General features: G+C 37.7%; 1 protein-coding gene across 6 annotated transcripts in view; it reads right to left on the bottom strand.

Moving 5' to 3' along the window:
* Nucleotides 1-5,452: 5,452 nt before the first annotated feature.
* The window catches only part of RAP1A (RAP1A, member of RAS oncogene family), a 77,264-nt gene continuing 61,313 nt past the window's right edge, over nt 5,453-21,403 (bottom strand). For all 6 annotated transcript variants that reach the window (XM_068540487.1, XM_068540488.1, XM_068540491.1 and 3 more), the window contains 4 exons: nt 19,289-19,429; nt 17,681-17,824; nt 12,543-12,658; nt 5,453-6,130 (listed from right to left, as the gene is read on the bottom strand). In XM_068540487.1, the coding sequence (XP_068396588.1) occupies nt 12,572-12,658; nt 17,681-17,824; nt 19,289-19,429 (372 nt within the window). In that variant the 3' untranslated portion in view covers nt 5,453-6,130; nt 12,543-12,571. The remainder of the gene's footprint in view (nt 6,131-12,542; nt 12,659-17,680; nt 17,825-19,288; nt 19,430-21,403) is intronic.

Genomic DNA, 21,403 nt, shown 5'->3' with positions numbered 1-21,403 from the left:
AAGCAGAGGAATACAGAGCAAAAAAAGAAGACTTTTCTCTTCAATCCTCCCTAACACCTTTGAGTGCCAAAGTGTTAATGCTGGTTCCCTTCGAAATGGAGCTTTTGTTTGGGAATGATCACAACTATAAGCCTCAGAGATCATCGTCGTTAGAGAAAGAGGGAAAATGAAGTGCGATATGAAGCCTGGGAAGACCACTAGAATCCGTGGGGAGTAGGCCTTATAACCTCGCAACTGCCAATCCCCTTCACTTCTGAAATCACCCCATCCCTGTCCTCTCCAGGTCTCACCCAGATGATGCTATGCGCTTGTTATTTGCTTAGCTTAACCTACTAGCTGCTGACTTCTTGTTACAAGGCCTGTCATGATACGGCTCCAGCTTCTTCTCTCCACATAAATACCAACTGAAACTAGATCACTCCTGGTTCCTGTTTTCTGCACTTGCTTCTTCCTGCAATCTGCCTGTAACACCTGTTGAAAATTCCACCCTTTAAAGCCTGGTTCAACTCCCCTCTCTGGAAGCATTTCAGATCTCCCAGAACAGAAAGCATCTGTCTCTTCTGTCTCATGCTACTCTGCTTAAAACTTTTTTATGGTACCTTTTATTAGTTCTTTGTAACCTACCAGTTTCTATACCACATACTGTTTGCCTTCTGCCACTATACCCAGCCATGCTCCTATCTGGGTCAGCTTCTTCCCTTACATGCCTCCTCAGTGGACCACTCCTATTAGCACACAAACATGTTCCTGTTTCATCCAGCTCAACAGGAATCCATGCCTGACATCGCCACTGTCTTTCTTTCCATTTTCTCCTACACCTACTCCAGACACTGTCCCCTACCACTCCACTGACAGCCCATCAAGGTCACCAGTGACCTCCGTGTTCTCCTTTGCTAATTCTTCTTCATCTCCCAACCTCATGACAGGATCCTTGGATCGCTTCTGTCTATACTCGACCCTAGTGATCCTATTCAGCTTCATGCTCTTAAATATTAAATGTAAGTCTCCTGTCCAGACCTCTTCCTCTGAATTCCAGACTCATATCCAACCACCTATTGTACAACTCTAGAATGTGACACACTTCTCACACTTAGTATGTTCATAATCGAACTCCTGACCCCCTCCCTCTTCCCCTTCCAAACCCGCTCCTTCATAATCTTCACTACCTTACTGGCCAAAAATCTTGGAGTCATCTTTGACTCTCTCTCTCTCTCTCTCACACACACACACACACACACACACACTCTCTCTCTCTCTCTCTCTCTCCATGTGTCAGCATTTCCTGTTGGCTCCATTTTCATACTTGATTATTCAGTATCCTAAATGGTCTCTCTGCTTCCATCCTGGGCCCTCTATAGGCTATTGTCAAATAGTATTCCTTATGGTAGGCCGAGACAGACCATATTTTATCCTCTGCTGAAAGCTCTTTCATGGATTCCATTCAGTAAATGCGGAAGGAAATGTGTCCTCCCCCATCCCACTACCTCTCTGTTATCTCCTGTTACTCTCCTCCTTGCTCCCTCTGCTCCAGCCACGTTGGCCTCCTTGCTGATCCTGCAACGCACCAGGCATATGTCCACCTTATGGCATCTGCAGACCCTTCCCACTGCATGGAAGGCTGTGCTTTCCCCCAGGCAGGTGTATGGGCTACATACTTCAAATATTTATGCAAGAGCAACTTCAGTGAAACCTAAACCTGTGACCCACTACCACCACATTCCCTCTGCCCAGCACTCCTGCCCCTTTACACTGCTTAACTCTTCTCCATAGTACTCATCACACACACACACACACACACACACACACACACACACACACAGCTTTTGCCACCTGCCAGAAACTCCACGAGGGAAGCGACGAAGGGATTTTGGTTTGTATTATTCCCTGATATAGCCCCAACATGCAGATCAGCACCTGGTATATAGTAGAGGCACAATAAATATTTGCTGGTAGGTCTGTAAGGATCATGCCTTGTTCTGCTTTGTAAGCCCTACAAGAACTTTTACATCGTTAAAAGTAGGCACAAGAACTTGCATTTGGTTAAGCTTAAAAAAATGCACTGAAAACAAGAGCTCAAAATAAGAGTCACGTCACTGCTTAAAATGGGAAGGTTTATTAAGGTTTTTCCTCAAAACGAACAGCCAAGCCCATGCTTCTTAAGAGAAGCAATTAGCAGGAAATGTATGTCACACCTTGGGCCCAGAACCACAGGAAGCTTCTTAACAAGCCAAAGAACTTGCATCCCCAATTCACTTTTAAAGCTCTTGCTGATGTCTGCAAAACAGAATCCATGTTGCCTCCCAGAAAACAGAACTAGGCACCCAGTTCAAAGTCTCCAGCTGTTCTCAACAAGAATATTTAAGCAAGATATGGCATTAAATAAGTGCACTACACATTCAACACATTCAACAAACCCAAGATGAAGTTATAGTAAGAAAAATCCATGTTCAATGCAATGTCTATGCTACATTTTTAAGAATAACTTGCATTTTTTTACATTTTTGGGGAATAGAAATGCTAAAAGCTGGGTGGTTAGACTGCCTCAAAGCTCACATTCATTTCCTTCCCGGCAAGATGGGCTCTTTCCAGATCCTGGACAAGCACCCAAACCACTCTGCCCTTGTAAGTTTGGAGCTGAGTCAAGAGGGGCTATTTTAACACACATTTAAGTAGCACCTTAAATAAGTACAAGACCCAAATAAAACAAAATAATTTTACAAGTTATTTTCCTCCTCCGAATACCTGACAATTTCTTCACACTTTGGTTTCACTACACACATATTTATGAGTGTATTTTACGCCCTCTAACATTCTACTATGATTGCTTACAAAGGAAAATACTGAGGTAATCTTTGTATCTTTCTGTCCCTCAGTCCTGAAAACAAAAATCGGATACATGAACTGACAAATATATGTGTACCTGTGAAGATAATGAGGCAAAATATTTGAAATTGGGCAGGTCCAGAAAATGCAGAATGTTCATATGTGGAGAAAAATAGCATCAGACCAAGTAACCTATTTTAATAAAGTTGGTAATAAAGATCAGTATCTTCCCAAGGATTAAATTTTTCCAAGTACATTCTAACTCCAAAGACGCACACTGTTTCACCAAGGAGTAAAAGGCAGCCAGCTATGATGGCAAAACAAGCTGCCAAATACAGGTTAGTTCAAAGTTGTAGGGGAAGAGAAAAAAACACCAATATCCATCTCTCTCTAAGCATTCCTAAGAGAATGTGCCCTGTGGCCACAGTTCAATGAATTACAATGCTATTCATATCTTTGACGAATTTCTTATATCTTCTCTGCCCAATTAAATTGCAAACTCTTGAGGGAAGGCCTTCACACCTCTTTGTGAGGCACACAGTATTTATAGAATAGATGGCTTGAATATATACTTTTAATTCAATGGTGGAAGTGTTAACTGATACTGAAGCTCCCCCTGGTGGAGGGTAAAATTAGAGATTATGTATTAACTTAGTTTCTAGAACTAAGATTGTTTGGGGACACTATTAAGCCATTAAAGTTGTTCGTATTCTAGTGGAAAAAAGCAAACTATCGACTGTGACATCAAGCCTCCTTTAAATTAGATATTACTCATATAACCAAAGTTAATATACTTTAAATAGCCATAAATACTAATATGGTGTCAGTTCTTGAATATTCACCATATGAGATTCATATAATAACCTTGAGGATTTTTTGATTTTTCTGCTATAAAAATACATCGTATTTTCAGACACCCTCCCCTCTGGAACCAAGACTAAGGACTTCACATAGGGACAATATAAAAGCACACCTATCTCACTTTCTGACAGGATACCTTTCCACCTTGCTCAGCAATGGCAGACTTCTTTGAGATAGCAATGCATGTCTCTGATTTCAGCTGGTCCTGCTCTGCACACTACTGTGTGCCACAAGGGCATTTTTCTTCACAGTTCTACCTTTATCCCAAGTAGACTGTGTAAGACGTAACAAAGAAATCCAGTACCTGTCATCTTTTCCTACCATGTCCTAAAACAGAGGACATCGAGTTTATGCTACTAGTCAAGCAGACTGTAACTTGGGAGTTATTCTTATTTAAAATAATTCCGACTTAATCTGGAAAATAACGACACAATCTATGTAACAGGTAATATTTAGAAATGTTTGCTCGCTTATGAGATGTTTATCTATGATTTTAAGTCCAAAGGAATGTTTGAGAGGTGAGTTTCAAAGCAGAATGACTTTAGAGGACCTTAAAATATGCTACACTGACCTGGACAGACTGGCCCTAATGCTTCACTTATTATTATTTTTAAAAATTTATTGCATTTATGAGATTTTTGGCCCCTCAGTCCCAGACATATGTATAACTGAATCAGTAGAAGGTAAGTATTAGGTAACTAAGTTTATTAGAAACTTAAAAGAATACAATTTCCAAATTTTTTTTTTTACAATATTTTAACATTTTCTCAGGTTGGTCAGAGCTTACATTTGAAATCTGATCTTTAAATTTCAATTTAGTAACTGATGGGGCTGACCACACTCCTAGGAAGTCTCAACAAGGCATGAACACTACTTCACACCTAGTTGCAACGAGACAGCATCTAGATCCCTGAGCAATGATTTAGACTTTCTAGGACTGGTCTCCTCCTCAACATTCAGGGACAAGGCACAGGGTTTCCTAAGCTTGTTTCTTTCCCTCTCTAGCACTTAAGTGGCTAACAAGCTGTTTTGCTCTACCTCTATGGTGTACATAAGTCATATCACCCTAGGTCCATGTCCTACTTAAGCCCCACTTTTTGTAAAATATAGAAAAAAAAAACTGGGAAGGAAAGGAAAAGCACCACTATATAGCCAGCTAAAAATTTAACTTAGCAATCTTTTCCATATGACTACCACTATACTACTTCATATACAGTTGAAGAAAAAGCAACTGACACATCCTTTATATGCTTTTTCACTTTTACCCACTTCTCTTAGATTCTTCGATCTATTATAAAGCAAACTTGAAAATATTTACATAACATTTCATTGGTGGACTTATACTCAACAAATTAACAATGGCAAAATGATTCCCTTGAAATTACAACCTGTGGAAGATTTGAAGTAGTAAAAGTTAAACCCTGATACAGTATTAAACTTATCTTTTTACATATAAAAATAATACACAGTGGGATATTTTATTCAATAAGATACAATCTTTAAGATCAAGAGAGAATATACAAAACTATTGTATGTAGTCTGATGTATTTTACTGTATAATAGGAATAAATATATATAGAACAGAAAGTGCGAGGTCTGTTTGTAGAGAAATCACCATTTACTTAGGGGTTTAAAGCCAAGTGTTCTGCAGGTACCAGCCAGGAAGGAGCTACTGCTGCATTTAAAACAACGTGATCATTATAAAATAAAGGCCTTAAATCTATAAACAATAACAAAAACACACAAACCAAATGAAAATGTACTAAAATTTAATCATCCATAAAAGCTGTAATTTAATCTGACAGTAAAACACAAGAAGCAATATTAGAGTTGGTTTAGTATATTATATATTTTAGCTTTGAAAGCCATAGAAATCAGTTATCCCAGTTTTTTTCTCTATAAAAGACCCATTTTTCCAAAGCATTATGCACAAACAATTTTAATTAGAATATAATGACAGAATGATATTTCATAATTTTTTAAATATAAAATGAAGTCAATGACTCAAAAAAGTTATCTGCTGCAATGAGTCTGAGGGGAAATTTTCATAATCTATATCATTACAGATATAAAGTATAATGGTTCAACTTTTTAGTGCTTGACAGGGAGGAAACATGATAAAAAGGTCAATATGAAATCATTTGATTATAGTAGCAATATCTAACATTTGAAATGCATCCATGCTCTTTTGTATAATCATATTAGAGTCAAGTATATTTATTTTCACATCTGTTATAACTGCTATTGCAAAGGAGAAATACTATTGTCTTATTTTCCAAGAGATATACACAGAGCAATTCTTTTCTCCAGGGAACTTGTGCAAACCAATATAAGATCTAAATTCTTCACATAATATATAAAACAGGAGAAGCCTCTTCAGATTTATTTTTTGAAGTCTGGAATGCTGGCACTTTCCAATTAGGCAACAGTTCTTCATTCCTGTAATCTAGAACATTGAATAGATACAGATATATATATACTGATATATATGGTTAACCTTTATGTCAGAAGATGATAGTAAATAAGTAGATATCTAACAATACAGAGAGAAATAATGATTTTGGCTGACCATTATTAGATAACTAAATTATATTAAACATATAGTAACAAGGCTATTTTAAACTCCCTTTAAAAATGTTTAAAAAATAGTTTTATTGTACTTAGTGTTTCATATGTATCTGGCAGTCCTGTCAGTAAAGAGGAAAACAGTGATTATTTCATTTCTACCCCATTATCATCTTATTTTTAGAGGTTCCTTTTCCACTAAGGAAACAACTCATGCCTGCATCAACTTCCCAATGGAAATTCTTTATTCAACCATTTTATGATTATTTATATTCGAGTTACCTATTCCAATTCAGGCTAGGACAAGAAGAAATGATACAGAAAGAGCTGATGCCCATTTTCAAGGGCAGAAGACTCAAAGTTAGGTTTACTGCTCAGCAGAAAAGAATTAGGTTAAAGGAATAATTTCCTGAAGATGAATTTCTTTCCTCAGTTTTCAAAAGTAGGACATATTAGAAAGAGACTAACATGTTTCAGTATGATTTTGCCTAATGGCTAAGGCTAGGTAAGCTGCCCTTAAGGTTCACATACTCTTACTAAAAACATTTATAGTTGCTATTTAAATTTATTCCATATCTCAGTACTTTTTAAATGGGATCAACATGGCACTTCAAGTCTATAATCACAGCAAAATGCTCTGCAAAGTATTCTGATTACTAAGTGACCTATTATTTGGTATTATCAAATATGCACAGAGATCTCAGGTAACATTAAATATATTGTAAGCTGAATTACCTATCAGAGCCTAAGAATTTATGCAACCAGGATGAAAGTCTTATTTCTAGATTTAGGTCAAGATTTCTCTCCTCTAAGGTAAAACTCATAGCAGTACACTGTAGGGTGTACGTGAATGAATTTTCCCAATAGGCCAGGAGATGGCACCTCTTCCTTTAAACATAAGCTAAAAGGACATTTTCTGAGAACTGGAAATTAAACAAGGGTCAGCTAAGATAATGATAAAAATGAGCCAGTCGGGCTTCCCTGGTGGTGCAGTGGTTAAGAATCTGCCTGCCAATGCAGGGGACACGGGTTTGAGCCCTGGTCCGGGAAGATCCCACATGCCGTGGAGCAACAAAGCCCGTGCGCCACAACTACTGAGACCGCACTCTAGAGCCTGCAAGCCACAACTACTGAGCCCATGTGCCACAACTACTGAAGCCCACGCGCCTAGAGCCCATGCTCCACAACAAGAGAAGCCACCGCAATAAGAAGCCTGCACACCGCAACGAAGAGTAGCCCCCGCTTGCCGCAACTAGAGAAAGCTGTGCACAGCAACAAAGAACCAAAGCAGCCAAAAATAAAAAAAAATAATAAAAAAAAAGAGCCAGACAACTAACTATAGAAGAGTTAAATACATTTCAGAACAGGAACTGGAGTTCTCAGTTTTTCTACCTTTGTACCCTTACCTAAACAAACACAAATACCATCAACGTTAACAATAATCATCTTCAAGGAGCTGATGATTTATAGTTACTGACTCAAGATTTCACTAAAAGCCTAAGCAAGCATTTGGCCAGAAGTTGTTTTTCCGAAATCTCACTACCAGAGGCAATCTGTGACCTTTACTCCTTTCTGTCTGTTTTCCCTCTACTTCATTTCAAAAAGGGGTACAATTACTCAGTTGTTTCCCCTAAGAGAGATTCATTCATATCTCTAAGGAAGCACATATTAGTTAATTTGGTGCTCTAGAAGATGTAATCTACTAAACAGACCCAAGAGACTTACAAGAGTTTTAGCACAACCAACTTTCCTCTAAGGGGACCCAGTTTAGTAACAGTCCCATAATTAGCATCAAATTACATCATAAATCCACTCCATGAAAGTATTCTTTTATGGTAATGTTTATAGAGTTGATGAACATAAGTAGAAAATGTTCAGGGGATTTAAATATATAATTAAAGGAAAACAAACAAATGGTCCCACACAGCCCTGGTTGCTTACGTGATAGGCAGCTTCAATGCGGCCACTAATTTCTCTCCAATGGGTTCACTTAATGAAAACTTAAGTGGTACTTAAAGTCGACTACTACCTACAGACCTACAGAAGAAACATGTGAAAGGAGTCAACCCACACCTGAAAGGAAATGACTTCTAAAACTACACTGACATAACACCACACATCCAGCAGAATGGCTCAAGTTACAAAGACTTACAATACTAAATTTGGGGAGGATGTGGAACTCGTAAACTGCTAGTTGATGTGTAAACTGGTACAACTACTTGGAAAAATTTCTTAGCGGTATCCACCAAAGCTACCACATATATAGTGTACAGTCTGGCCATTTCATTCACACACACACATACACACACCGAACAGAAATGCATGCACATGTGCATAAAGACTTGTACAAGATGGTGCACAGGAGCTTCATCTACCACAGGGCAGACAGCAGAAGCAAGAAGAACTACAATCCTGAAGCCTGTGGAACAAAAACCACATTCACAGAAAGATAGACAAGATGAATAGGCAGAGGGCTATGTACCAGATGAAGGAATAAGATAAAACCCCAGAAAAACAACTAAATGAAGTAGAGATAGGCAACCTTCCAGAAAAAGAATTCAGAATAATGATAGTGAAGATGATCCAGGACCTCAGAAAAAGAACGGAGGCAAAGATCGAGAAGATGCAAGAAATGTTTAACAAAGACCTAGAAGAATTAAAGAACAAACAGATGGACAATACAATAACTGAAATGACAACTACACTAGAAGGAATCAATAGCAGAATAACTGAGGCAGAAGAACGGATAAGTGACCTGGAAGACAGAATGGTGGAATTCACTGCTGAGAAACAGAATAAAGAAAAAAGAATGAAAAGAAATGAAGACAGCCTAAGAGACCTCTGGGACAACATTAAATGCAACAACATTCACTTTATAGGGGTCCCAGAAGGAGAAGAGAGAGAGAAAGGACCAGAGAAAATATTTGAAGAGATTATAGTCGAAAACTTCCCTAACATGGGAAAGGAAATAGCCAACCAAGTCCAGGAAGCACAGCGACTCCCATATAGGATAAACCCAAGGAGAAACATGCCGAGACACATAGTAATCAAATTGGCAAAAATTAAAGACAAAGAAAAATTATTGAAAGCAGCAAGGGAAAAATGACAAATAACGTACAAGGGAACTCCCATAAGGTTAACAGCTGACTTCTCAGCAGAAACTCTACAAGCCAGAAGGGAGTAGCATGATATACTTAAAGTGATGAAAGGGAAGAACCTACAACCAAGATTACTCTACCCAGCAAGGATCTCATTCAGATTTGATGGAGAAATCAAAAACTTTACAGAGAAGCAAAAGCTAAGAGAATTCAGCACCACCAAAACAGCTCTACAACAAATGCTAAAGGAACTTCTCTAAGTGGGAAACACAAGAAAAGGACCTACAAAAACAAACCCAAAACAATTAAGAAAATGGTCATAGGAACATACATATTGATAATTACCTTAAACGTGAATGGATTAAATGCTCCAGCCAAAAGACACAGGCTTACTGAATGGATATAAAAACAAGACCCATATATATGCTGTCTACAAGAGACCCACTTCAGACCTAGGGACACATACAGACTGAAAGTGAGGGGATGGGAAAAGATATTCCATGCAACTGGAAATCGAAAGAAAGCTGGAGTAGCAACACTCATTATCAGATAAAATAGACTTTAAAATAAAGAATGTTACAAGAGACAAGGAAGGACACTACATAATGATCAAGGGATCAATCCAAGAAGAATCTATAACAATTATAAATATATATGCACCCAACAGAGCACCTCAATACATAAGGCAACTGCTAACAGGTATAAAAGAGGAAATCGACAGTAACACAATAATAGTGGGGGACTTTAACACCTCACTTACACCAATGGACAGATCATCCAAACAGAAAATTAATAAGGAAACACAAGCTTTAAATGACACAATAGACCAGAGAGATTTAATTGATATTTATAGGACATTCCATCTGAAAACAGCAGATTACACTTTCTTCTCAAGTGCGCATGGAACGTTCTCCAGGGTAGATCACATCTTGGGTCACAAATCAAGCCTCAGTAAATTTAAGAAAATTGAAATCATATCAAGCATCTTTTCTGACCACAATGCTATGAGATTAGAAATCGAATTACAGGGAAAAAAAACATAAAAAACACAAACACATGGAGGCTAAACAATACGTTACTAAATAACCAAGAGATCACTGAAGAAATCAAAGAGGAAATCAAAAAGTACCTAAAGACGAATGATAATGAAAACACGACGACCCAAAACCTATGGGATGCAGCAAAAGCAGTTCTAAGAGGAAAGTTTATAGCTATACAAGCCTACCTCAAGAAACAAGAAAACTCTTAAATAAACAATCTAACCTTACACCTATCTAACCTTACACCTAAAGGAACTAGAGAAAGAAGAACAAACAGAACCCAAAGTTAGCAGAAGGAAAGAAATCATAAAGATCAGAGCAGAAATAAATGAAATAGAAACAAAGAAAACAATAGCAAAGATCAATAAAACTAAAAGCTGGTTCTTTGAGAAGCTAAACAAAATTGATAAACCATTAGCCAGACTCATCAAGAAAAAGAGGGAGAGGACTGAAATCAACAAAATTAGAAATGAAAAAGGAGAAGTTACAACAGACACCACAGAAATACAAAGCATCCTAAGAGACTACTACAAGCAACTCTATGCCAATAAAATGGACAACCTGGAAGAACTGGACAAATTCTTAGAAAGGTATAACCTTCCAAGACTGAGCCAGGGAGAAATAGAAAATACGAACAGACCAATCACAAGTAATGAAATTGAAACTGTGATTAAAAATCTTCCAACAAACAAAAGCCCAGGACCAGATGGCTTCACAGGTGAATTCTATCAAACATTTAGAGAAGAGCTAACACCCATCCTTCTCAAACTCTTCCAAAAAATTGCAGAGGAAGGCACACTCCCAAACTCATTCTATGAGGCCACCATCACTCTGATACCAAAACCAGACAAAGATACTACAAAAAGAGAAAATTACAGACCAATATCACTGATGAATATAGATGCAAAAATCCTCAACAAAATACTAGCAAACAGAATCCAACAACACATTAAAAGGATCATACACCACGATCAAGTGGGATTTATCCCAGGGATGCAAGGATTCTTCAACATACACAAATCAATCAATGTGATACACCATATTAACAAATTGAAGAATAAAAACCATATGATCATCTCAAAAAAAAAAGAAAAAAAGAAAAAACAGAAAGTGCACAGGCACCATACTTGTTCCTGAAAAGTACCCAAATGTCCATCAACAGCAGAATACATAAATATATTGCTAGTATAGTCATACAATAAAAATAAACTACTGCTGGATGCAACAAGGATTATTCTCAAAAACATTTTTTTTAAAATGTATTTTGTTACAGCTACAAGCGTGAGTAACAGCTGTTATCTGTTTTTTTTTTTTTAATTTTTTAAAAAATTTTATTTATTTTTGGCTGTGTTGGGTCTTCGTTTCTGTGAAAGGGCTTTCTCTAGTTGTGGCAAGCGGGGGCCACTCTTCATCGTGGTGCGCGGGCCTCTCACTATCGCGGCCTCTCTTGTTGTGGAGCACAGGCTCCAGACACGCAGGTTCAGTAATTGTGGCTCACGGGCCCAGTTGCTCCGCGGCATGTGGGATCTTCCCAGACCAGGGCTCGAACCCGTGTCCCCTGCATTGGCAGGCAGATTCTCAACCACTGCGCCACCAGGGAAGCCCTCAAAAACATTTTTGAGTGAAAGAAGCCACACATAAAATAACACATTAAGTGTTTTTGTTTCTGTTAAGTTCAAAGAGAGGCAAAACTAATCCATTGTGTCAGGAATCAGGGCTGGGATTACATCTGAGGAGGAATGACTATTACTGATATATATGAGTGTGCTCACTTTGAAATACTTCATCAAAAAAAAATTTTTTTTTTCAGATAAACCACTGTTCCACTTCAATTCAGCATGAATTTCGGTGTGACCGTGGAAGGCTTTCTATTCATTCAACCACTATTTTTTGATCACCCATTCTGTACCAGGCACTGGGGATGTACTGGTGAGCAAAACACACATGATCCTTGCCCTCCCTCAGACAGCTTAGAATCTCATGGAGAAAGAGAAAAATTACCCAGTAGATGAACATATCTATAAGTTATGTAAAACATTTACAAATTACAGAAGCCTGGAAATACCCTAAGAGGTGAAATGGGAAGTGGTTAATGTTGGGGAAAGCCCAAAATAAGAGGATGAGAAAGGTATTTGCTCTGCTTTTAGCATCTTACCTGGCTCAGAGCTGCTGCTTATTGTGGGTCTAAAGCAGCAGACATGATTTCTTTTTAGGCTTCTTCTTTTCCACTGGTGTTTTTCTATTTATCTGTCTGACCAGGTCATAAAATATCTAAATAAAAACAAGAAAAAGGTACTTATTCAACCAATATTTGAGACCTTGTTCCACAAAACAATCTTGATTCTGTGAAATATTATTCTGCTCTTGGATCTGTATTTTGCTGCTTTAACAGCAGGTTTCTTAGAAGCCTCAGCTGATTTTCAGTCAGGGTAAAGCACAACTTACCTACTTACAATGAGGGAAATACACTTGCTCTTAGAGATATTCAATAACAAATTAATAAAAAGAATTAGTAGTGAAAAAAATAAGATAGTGAAGTGGAATCTTCGGTGCTTCAAAAACCTAATTATTAAGAGAATAGTTAATGCTTCACTTATATCTTTATACTTGCTTTATTTTTTAAAAACTTCAAACTTACAGAAAAGTTGCAGGTACCAAGAACTTATGTATTTTCTTCACCCATATTCACCAGTTAGTAACATTTTCCCAAATGTACATTTTTCCAAAGAAGAAATGCAGGTGGCCAACAGGCACATAAAAAGATGCTCAACATCGCTCATCATCAGGGAAATGCAAATCAAAACCGCAATGAGATATCACCTCACACCTGTTAGAATGGCAATTATCAAAAAGAACACAAATAACAAATGTTGATGAAGATGTGAAGAAAAGGGAACCCTCCTACACTGTCAGTGGGAATGTAAATTGGTGCAGCCACTGTGGAAAACAGTATGGAGGTTTCTCAAGAAAACTAAAAATAGAGCTACCATATGACCCAGCAATTCCACTCCTGGGTATATATCCAAAAAAAACCCAAAAACACTAATTTGAAAAGATACATGCACCCCATGGGACTTCCCTGGTGGTCCAGTGGGTAACACTCCATGCTCCCAATTCAGGAGGCCTGGGTTCGATCCCTAGTCAGGGAACTAGACCCACATGTGTGCTGCAACTAAGAGGTCTGCATGCCGCAACTAAAAAAAAAGATCCTGAGTGCCACAACTAAGACCTGGCGCAGCCAAGTACGTAAGTAAGTAAAGAAGTAAATAAATAAATAAATATTAAAAAAAAAAAGATACATGCACCCCAATGTTCATAGCAACATTATTTGCAACTGCCAAGATATGGAAGTGTCCATCAACAGATGAATGGATAAAGATGATGGGGTGTATATATACAATGGAATACTACTCTGCTATAAAGAAGAACGAAATTTTGCCAATTGCAGCAACATGGATGGACTTAGAAAGCATTATGCTAAGTGAAATAAGTCAGACAGAGAAAGACAAATATTGTGTGATATCATTTATATGTGCAATCTAAAAAATACAACAAACTAGTGAATATAACAAAAAAGAAGCAGACTCACAAATAGAGAGAACAAACTAGTGGTTACCAGTGGGGAGAGGAAGGGGGGAGGGGCAATATAGGGGTAGGGGTTAAGAGGTACAAACTATTAGGTATAAAATAAGCTACAAGATATACTGTACAACATGGGGAATATAGCCAATATTTTATAATAACTATAAATGGAGTATAACCTTTAAAAATTATGAATCACTACACTGTACACCTATAACATAATATTGTACAGCAAACCATACTTCAATTAAAAAAATAATGTTCCTAAGATTATAAGCCTAAATTAATTGTTGAAGGGGGGAACACTACCAAATGATTTATCCCAAAGCTATTGATTCATTTATATTCTTTTCTTTCTGGTCCATCCTACCCACTCTCCCATTTTCTTTAAACCATTTAATTCTATTATCTTATTTCTAAGAAAGTTGAAAACATAAGAGTTTATGAACAAAATGGTAGTTTCTGTTTCACAACTCCAAAGCCCTTCAAGAACTTAATATTCATAAGCCATAAACAAAATCTCATTAGTTCCCCAGCCTCAGTGCATAATCTATAAGTGAAAAATAACAAAAGGATAAACTAAAATAGTAAATTAATCAAAACAGCACATTTCTTCATGGTAGCCATGGGTTTCTGGTACAAAACAAAATGGTAACTGGTTTTGTGGTATTACCCTTAAGGATTTCCTTGGCAAACGGTGCCTACCTCACAACAGCAGTGATGAGGGCAAGTTCGAACTATAGTTATTTGGTTAGATATGCTGAAAGCCCTCAGCCTAGGTTCTTCCTCATCCTTCTGAACTACAGAAAAGTCTAAAGGGAACACAGAATAATTTCTCAATCCCTCTATCATTCCTTAATTGGGATGTTTTGATTCCAATTATTATTCCAGCATCAGCAAAGAACAATTAATTCTTGATTAAGACTGATGTGATTCTGATACAACTATGTACTACTTTCAAAACACAACAAAAATGATGAGTTTTTTTACTTTTTAAAAAATATTTATTTATTTATTACTTATTTATTTATTTTGGCTGTGCCGGGTCTTAGCTGCGGCACGTGGGATCTTCATTGCAGCATGCGGGATTTTTTTTTTTTTTTTTTTTTAGTTGAGGCATGCGGACTTCTTACTTGCGGCGTGCATGCGGGATCTGGTTCCCCGACCAGGGACCAAACCTGGGCCCCCTGCATTGGGAGCATGCAGTCTTACCCACTGGACCTCCAGGGAAGTCCCAAAAGTTTTTTTAAAAAAATTATATATTATATATTCTCTGATACAGATAGTAGAGAATTAGAGGGCAATTTAGTTAAGCAGGATGTCCCTGTATGATTTCAAACTTGAGTCCAAGAGTTCAATTGTGTGAAAGTATGATCCCTCTATCTTCAGGCACTCAGAAACCACACACACATTTTCAAGGCATTAGCTGTCTGAGGAACTATTAACTACCCCCAAAACTCCGTAGTTGGATTATTAGGCTATCAAGAGAGAAATATTAAAAGAAGGAAATTATTACACTTTCAAGAATTTCTAGCATAAAGTTTGTATGTTTTCCAAAAGAGTAAAGAACCTTAAATAGCTAATGTATTTCATTTTGTTGTATTTTTTTCTATTTTTGTTTTATAAACCTTCATGTCAATGGTTGATTTCAATGAGGCTACTGTGAAAAAGTACCTCTGCTGCATGGGAAACTGAAACCCAGAGGAGGGAGATTTAGTAGCATGTAAGTTCCCACAAACAGGTAATGCTTGAAAGGCAAGGAATACCTCCTGTCCACTGTGCTCACTGGACCCTGGCCCAACTCAACCTCGTCCGAGCCCTATGGACTTGGTGGTCGGGTACCAGTGAGGGTGATCACAGGACAGCAGGAACTAGATCTCTAAGGCCAATCATCCTGCAGATGGTGACCATGCACTACTACTCCCCTAGCCAAGCTCATTGTTTTACCTCATGTGTTTATGTGTTTTACCTCAAAGTTCTCTCTCTCTCTTTTCTTTTTTGGTGGTGGTGGGGGGGAGACTAAACCAAAAATTAACATTTTATGATCAGCCATGTTTTTCAGAATAACATCTATGAAACTGTAATTCCACAACAGAGAAAGTTGAAACTGGAAGCATTTCATACTTCCTTTCATTTACTTGGCAGTGAATTAGAAATAACCGTTGGTGAAGATCTCAGCAGGACTTTGTTCCCCATTAGGATGTAAACTTCTTGAGGGCAAGAGTAGTGTCTGTCTAAATGACTGTTACCCTGGTGCCTAACACAGCGCCAGGCACACAGGCACACAATGAGTATTTGCTGAATAAATAAAATTTATGAATTTCTTATTTTTATGTATTTATTAAAACTGGTTTTACCTGAAAGGCAAGCTTTGACTTATTATTTGTAAAACTTATTTATTTATTTATGGCTGCGTTGGGTCTCCGTTGTGGTGCGCGAGCTTCTCATTCCGGTGGCCTCTCCTTGCTGTGGAGCACGGGCTCTAGGGTGTGGGCTCAGTTGCTCCGCAGCATGTGAGATCTTCCCAGACTGGGGCATGAACCCGTGTCCCCTGTATTGGCAGGCAGATTCTTAACCACCTCGCCACCAATGAAGTCCCGCAAGCTTAAATTTTTTTCGTGCCACACTTTTAAAGTAATTTGGTCATTTAAAAAGTCAGATAATAGTCTACAACCATAATATCAGTCAAGGAAAGGTGACCAAAAGAACCAAAGGCCAGAGAGGAATAGTAAGCAAAAACACACCAGAGGACTCTGATAACCTAAACCAGTCTTAAACTGCCATCTATGTTGTAAGTGTGCTGAACTCTGACTGATTACCTGCGATGCTACAAATGGCAAGCACACTGGCAAATGAAGACTTTTGTACTACTGGGAAAGGAAAGAAGCCTACTCTGCTTTTTTTTTTTTTTTTTTTTTTTTTTAAGAAAAAAAAAAAGCCTTATGTTAAAATTAACAAAAGCAAAGGAACCTCTTAAGATTTTGCTTGGATGTAGCGGTCGCAGTTGGGGATTGCACTAATCTTTTAGGGATCCAGTAAACTATTGGCCCTTTACATCTAGGCAGGCAAGCTTACCTGTTAAGCATTCCTGTCCCCAGCTATGTTCTCAGGACAGTGGAGTAGTTAAGTCACGGACAAAAAAAGCCTTGTGCACCTGCTGTATCAGGCCTAAAAGACCGAGTGAATTATAGTTCTGTATCCACCCACACTCACACAGATTCTTCCCTTTGAGTCATGCACCAAAGGGAAGCAGGACTCAAAACACCAAATTCCATGATATCTTTCTGTACAACGTAAGTTCATTACAGTAACTACTTTGATTTTTGTATTTTTCTCCTTGACTTTACAACCTTTTTACACACATCTGCATAGGTAATTGTTATAATACAAGGGTGATGTGACAATTTTCACACACCACTTTCTGGCTTATCATTTAGAGGCTTAGCAGGACTTTAAAAAACATATTCTTTAACTTAAACTACCTCTTTGCCAACAAGGTAAATATAAGTGTCCTCATCACAGCCATCAAAGTGATTTCATATAAGAGAAGGAATGTGGTTTCTAGGAATTACTTAGTGTTTTCCATAAATTGATAAAGACTACTTAAAAGAACACCATTTTTTCTTTTTAAAAAAATGTTTTTGGCTGTTAACTTCAAAGAAAGGAAACTAAAAAGGCACTTATTTGTGCTGCCTAGCAGCTGTAGTTTACCTCATTAACGTTGATCTTCGACTTTGCAGAAGATTCTAAAAAGGCACAGTTACACCACTGTCTTGCTAAATTCTGACCCTGTTCTTTGCCAACTACTCGCTCATCTTCCAGGTCACATTTATTACCAACCAAAATCATTGGAACCTGCGGGAAGGAAAAAATCATATAATAAGCCCTAACATACTTGTTACTCAGCCTTTTATAAGTAAGCAACTACCAGCCACCAACTGAAATGTGTTAGTTAGGACTATAATCTTCATCAAGTGCTTAAAAAAAGGTGTATGTATGTGTGTTGGGGGGAAAATGGAGGGGGAAGAGACAGAAAAAATATGGACGAGATTCTACAACATTGATCTGCTAAATTATTTTAAGACTATAATCCCAAAATTCTCAGGTGGACTAATGCTAATGGCTGAACTCCAAGTAGAAAAATCTGAAGGAAAAGGAACCTCCTGCAATACTCATTGTCTTGGTGTGTTTTAAGTGCCTCATCTCAGAGGACCAAAAAATGCCAACAGTAGTGGCAAGACCAACACGTTAATAAGTTTTACTTCTACAACTGACATCTAGATCTGAAGACTAGCTTAAGTGAGATATTAAGGAAAAGTAAGAATAAAAATACAGCCACTGAGTAGCTATGTCTTCATCTACAACTCAATCTTTAGTTTATTACACGGGATAAAGAGATTAACATTACCAGAGTTCAGTGATTTGCATGTAATTGCCTATGAAAAGAGAACTCTCTTAGATGAATTAGTCATGGGAAGAAAGAGAACTATTCATTAGGTTATGGTTGGTCATGAGTCATATGGTGCAAATTCCTCCCGCCTACAGTATTACCCAAAGTTGAGGTCCTAAGCAGGTGCCCATGTTCCCATTAATAATGAGAGAGAACACACAAAAACAGAAAAGAAGGTACAAATGAAATTTTATATCCTAATTTATACAACTTTTGAAAAGGAACTTTCTGTAGCTCAAAACTGAGACAAACGTAAAATATACATTTAATCTTCGCAAAAAGGCACAACAACGACGCTATTCATCAAATAAGACAAGAATTCTAAAACAGTATATTTTATCACAATAAAAAATTAACATTAAAAAAAGAATTCTAAAACAAAAACAAAATTAAAAAATATAAAAATGCAAGTTAATTAAAATCTTTAACATAATTCAAAGGAAAAAACTAAGTAAAAACTGTACCAACAGAATTTTAGAAATAGGAACATAGCATTACGGTTCTTGATAATGTTCTCTGAACACTGTTTCTGACATAACCACCAACTTTCCAAGCCCAACTGGAGTCCCCCTTCTTCTACCAAGTACTCTTTGATTCTTCTTTCTCCACTGCACTTATGACCCACATAGCACCATGTAGGTCATAAGTGCAGTAGAGAAAGAAGAACTTTACAAACGTGTCCTTCTTTTCTAACCATCTCAGCATATTATCTGTAGGTAAATTTAGAAAGCTGAAAAATGTTTTTGGTCACCAGGGCTCTTAGGCGCATGGTAAATACCCTCTAAATCCTCTACTGATAGAGAAAATGGACACTTTTTATTTGGCCACAGAGAGATGGCAGTATGCTATATATAGAGAGAAATACTTACATCTTCTGTGTCCTTAACCCGTAAAATCTGTTCTCTCAGGTCTTGTAAGTCATTAAACGTGGACTGAGCTGTAATAGAATATACTAGTGCAAACCCTTGGCCATTCTTCATATACAAATCCCTCATTGCTGTAAATTGCTCCTATAATAAAAAATATGCACTTATAAATATGACTTCTTAAATGTATATTGAAACAGTTTAAATCAGAATAATCACAAGTGAGCTACTGAATTTTTTTTTTTATGTACGTATGTATGTATTTATTTATTTTTTTGGCTGCACTGGGTCTTTGTTGTTGCACGCGGGCTTTCTTTAGTTGCGAGTGGGGGCTGCTCTTCGTTGCGGTGCACGGGCTTCTCATTGCGGTGGCTTCTCTTGTTGCGGAGCGTGGGCTCTAGGCACGCGGGCTTCAGTAGTTGCAGCACGCAGGCTCAGTAGTTGTGGCTCGTGGGCTCTAGAGAGCAGGCTCAGTAGTTGTAGCGCACGGGCTTAGTTGCTCCGCGGCATGTGGGATCTTCCCGGACCAGGGCTCGAAACTGTGTCCCCTGCATTGGCAGGTGGATTCTTAACCACTGCGCCACCAGGGAAGCCCTGAATTCTTTATTACATGTTATCATGACAGGAAACATAAGACGTGATACATGGTTTCTGGAAAATTTGAGATGAATGTTCCTGTCCCCTCCGTACATGACTAGAAACAACTATAGAATTAGAAGGGAAATCTTAACCACTTTAATTTGTTTCTGTGTGATTTAGAAAAACTGTATCTAGTTCCCTTTTATATACAGATTTTAATTATTTTGGTGCTACAAAAGATGATGTCCAAGGTAGGGTTTTTGGAAAAAAGAAGTCCAAGTACTGAACCCTGAGGCCCTCCAACATTAAGAGGTTGGGGAAATGAAGACAAATCAGGAAAGGAGATTTAGGAGTAACGAATCATACAGGGAGAAAACCAAGCAAGTGCTGTTTCCTAGAAGTCAAATGAATAAAATTTTTACAGATAAGGATAATGATCTACTGAGTCAAAGGTTGCTGAAAAGTCAAGGAAGTTGAGGATATACCCGAGGGATTGATTATGAATGAGAGACCATGGACTTGAAGCTGTGTAAAGAGGGGGTTGAGGATATGAGGGATAATCAAAGATGTTAGATTTAACAGACTGCAGATTACAGTCAGGTTGAAGGGTATGAAAGGAAGTGAGATGGAGAAACAAGAGATGGTTAGTAGAGAGTAGGACACTTGAAAATGAGATTTAAGATGGTATTATGTTACTGGCAATCATATAGTCTAGGGTAAAGACCACGGGCATGAATGACTGAAGCAGGGTAGAGGTCAAGGAACTGAGAGGCCAAGCTACTGGATCATCTATATTACCCGTAAAGATTCTATTTGGATACTAAAATCACCAAGAATTCAGACTAAAGCAGTGTTGGAGAAAGTAAGCAAAAATCCTCAAGGAGTAAGGAGTGATCTAGAACAAGATCAAAGAGCATCAACTACTTTCCAAACGTTATGCAAGGCACTGGGGACAGACAAGTAAACAGAAAATTACAACACAGCATGCTGAGTGCTAGGATGGTAGAAATACAAGATATTTGAGAGCACAAGTGAAAGATCTCTGCAGAAGGGGAAAATTTTCTTAATTTGGACAAGAGGAGGAAGAAACAATGCCCTCACACTTGTGGAGTCTGTGAAAGGAAGAAATAGAAAGTTTTTTTTTTTTTAACTGTTGGCGTCTTTGGGAACAAAGAATTATTGCTGATTCAGAAGCTAGGAAATTTGGGGGTTGGGAGAAGTGGCAAGAGGGGGAGATCTCAATTCAGCTGATATAAGAAAGAAGAAGTTCCAGTGATCCAAAGCTTCCTGTTGGAATCAAGATCCATTTTCCCACAGAATAGAAAAATATGGTATAATTCGTACTCTAATTGCTCCAGTATGCTTAAGTTTTTTTGATCTGAAGCTTTCTCACCATTTATAAAATTATAGTGGGAATATCTGTGCTGAATTTTAAAACAACTTAAAACATTTAAGAATACCCTCCATTTTAAAGCTAGGAATTGCCTAATAGGTAAAGTCTATGTATATGGAGAAAAAAAAAAAAGAAAAGAAAGTCAT

Source organism: Eschrichtius robustus, chromosome 3 (assembly GCF_028021215.1).
Source record: "Eschrichtius robustus isolate mEscRob2 chromosome 3, mEscRob2.pri, whole genome shotgun sequence".
Taxonomy (NCBI): domain Eukaryota; kingdom Metazoa; phylum Chordata; class Mammalia; order Artiodactyla; family Eschrichtiidae; genus Eschrichtius; species Eschrichtius robustus.
The sequence above is the reverse complement of the archived record's forward strand: the minus strand, read 5'-3'. Positions and strand labels throughout refer to the sequence as shown.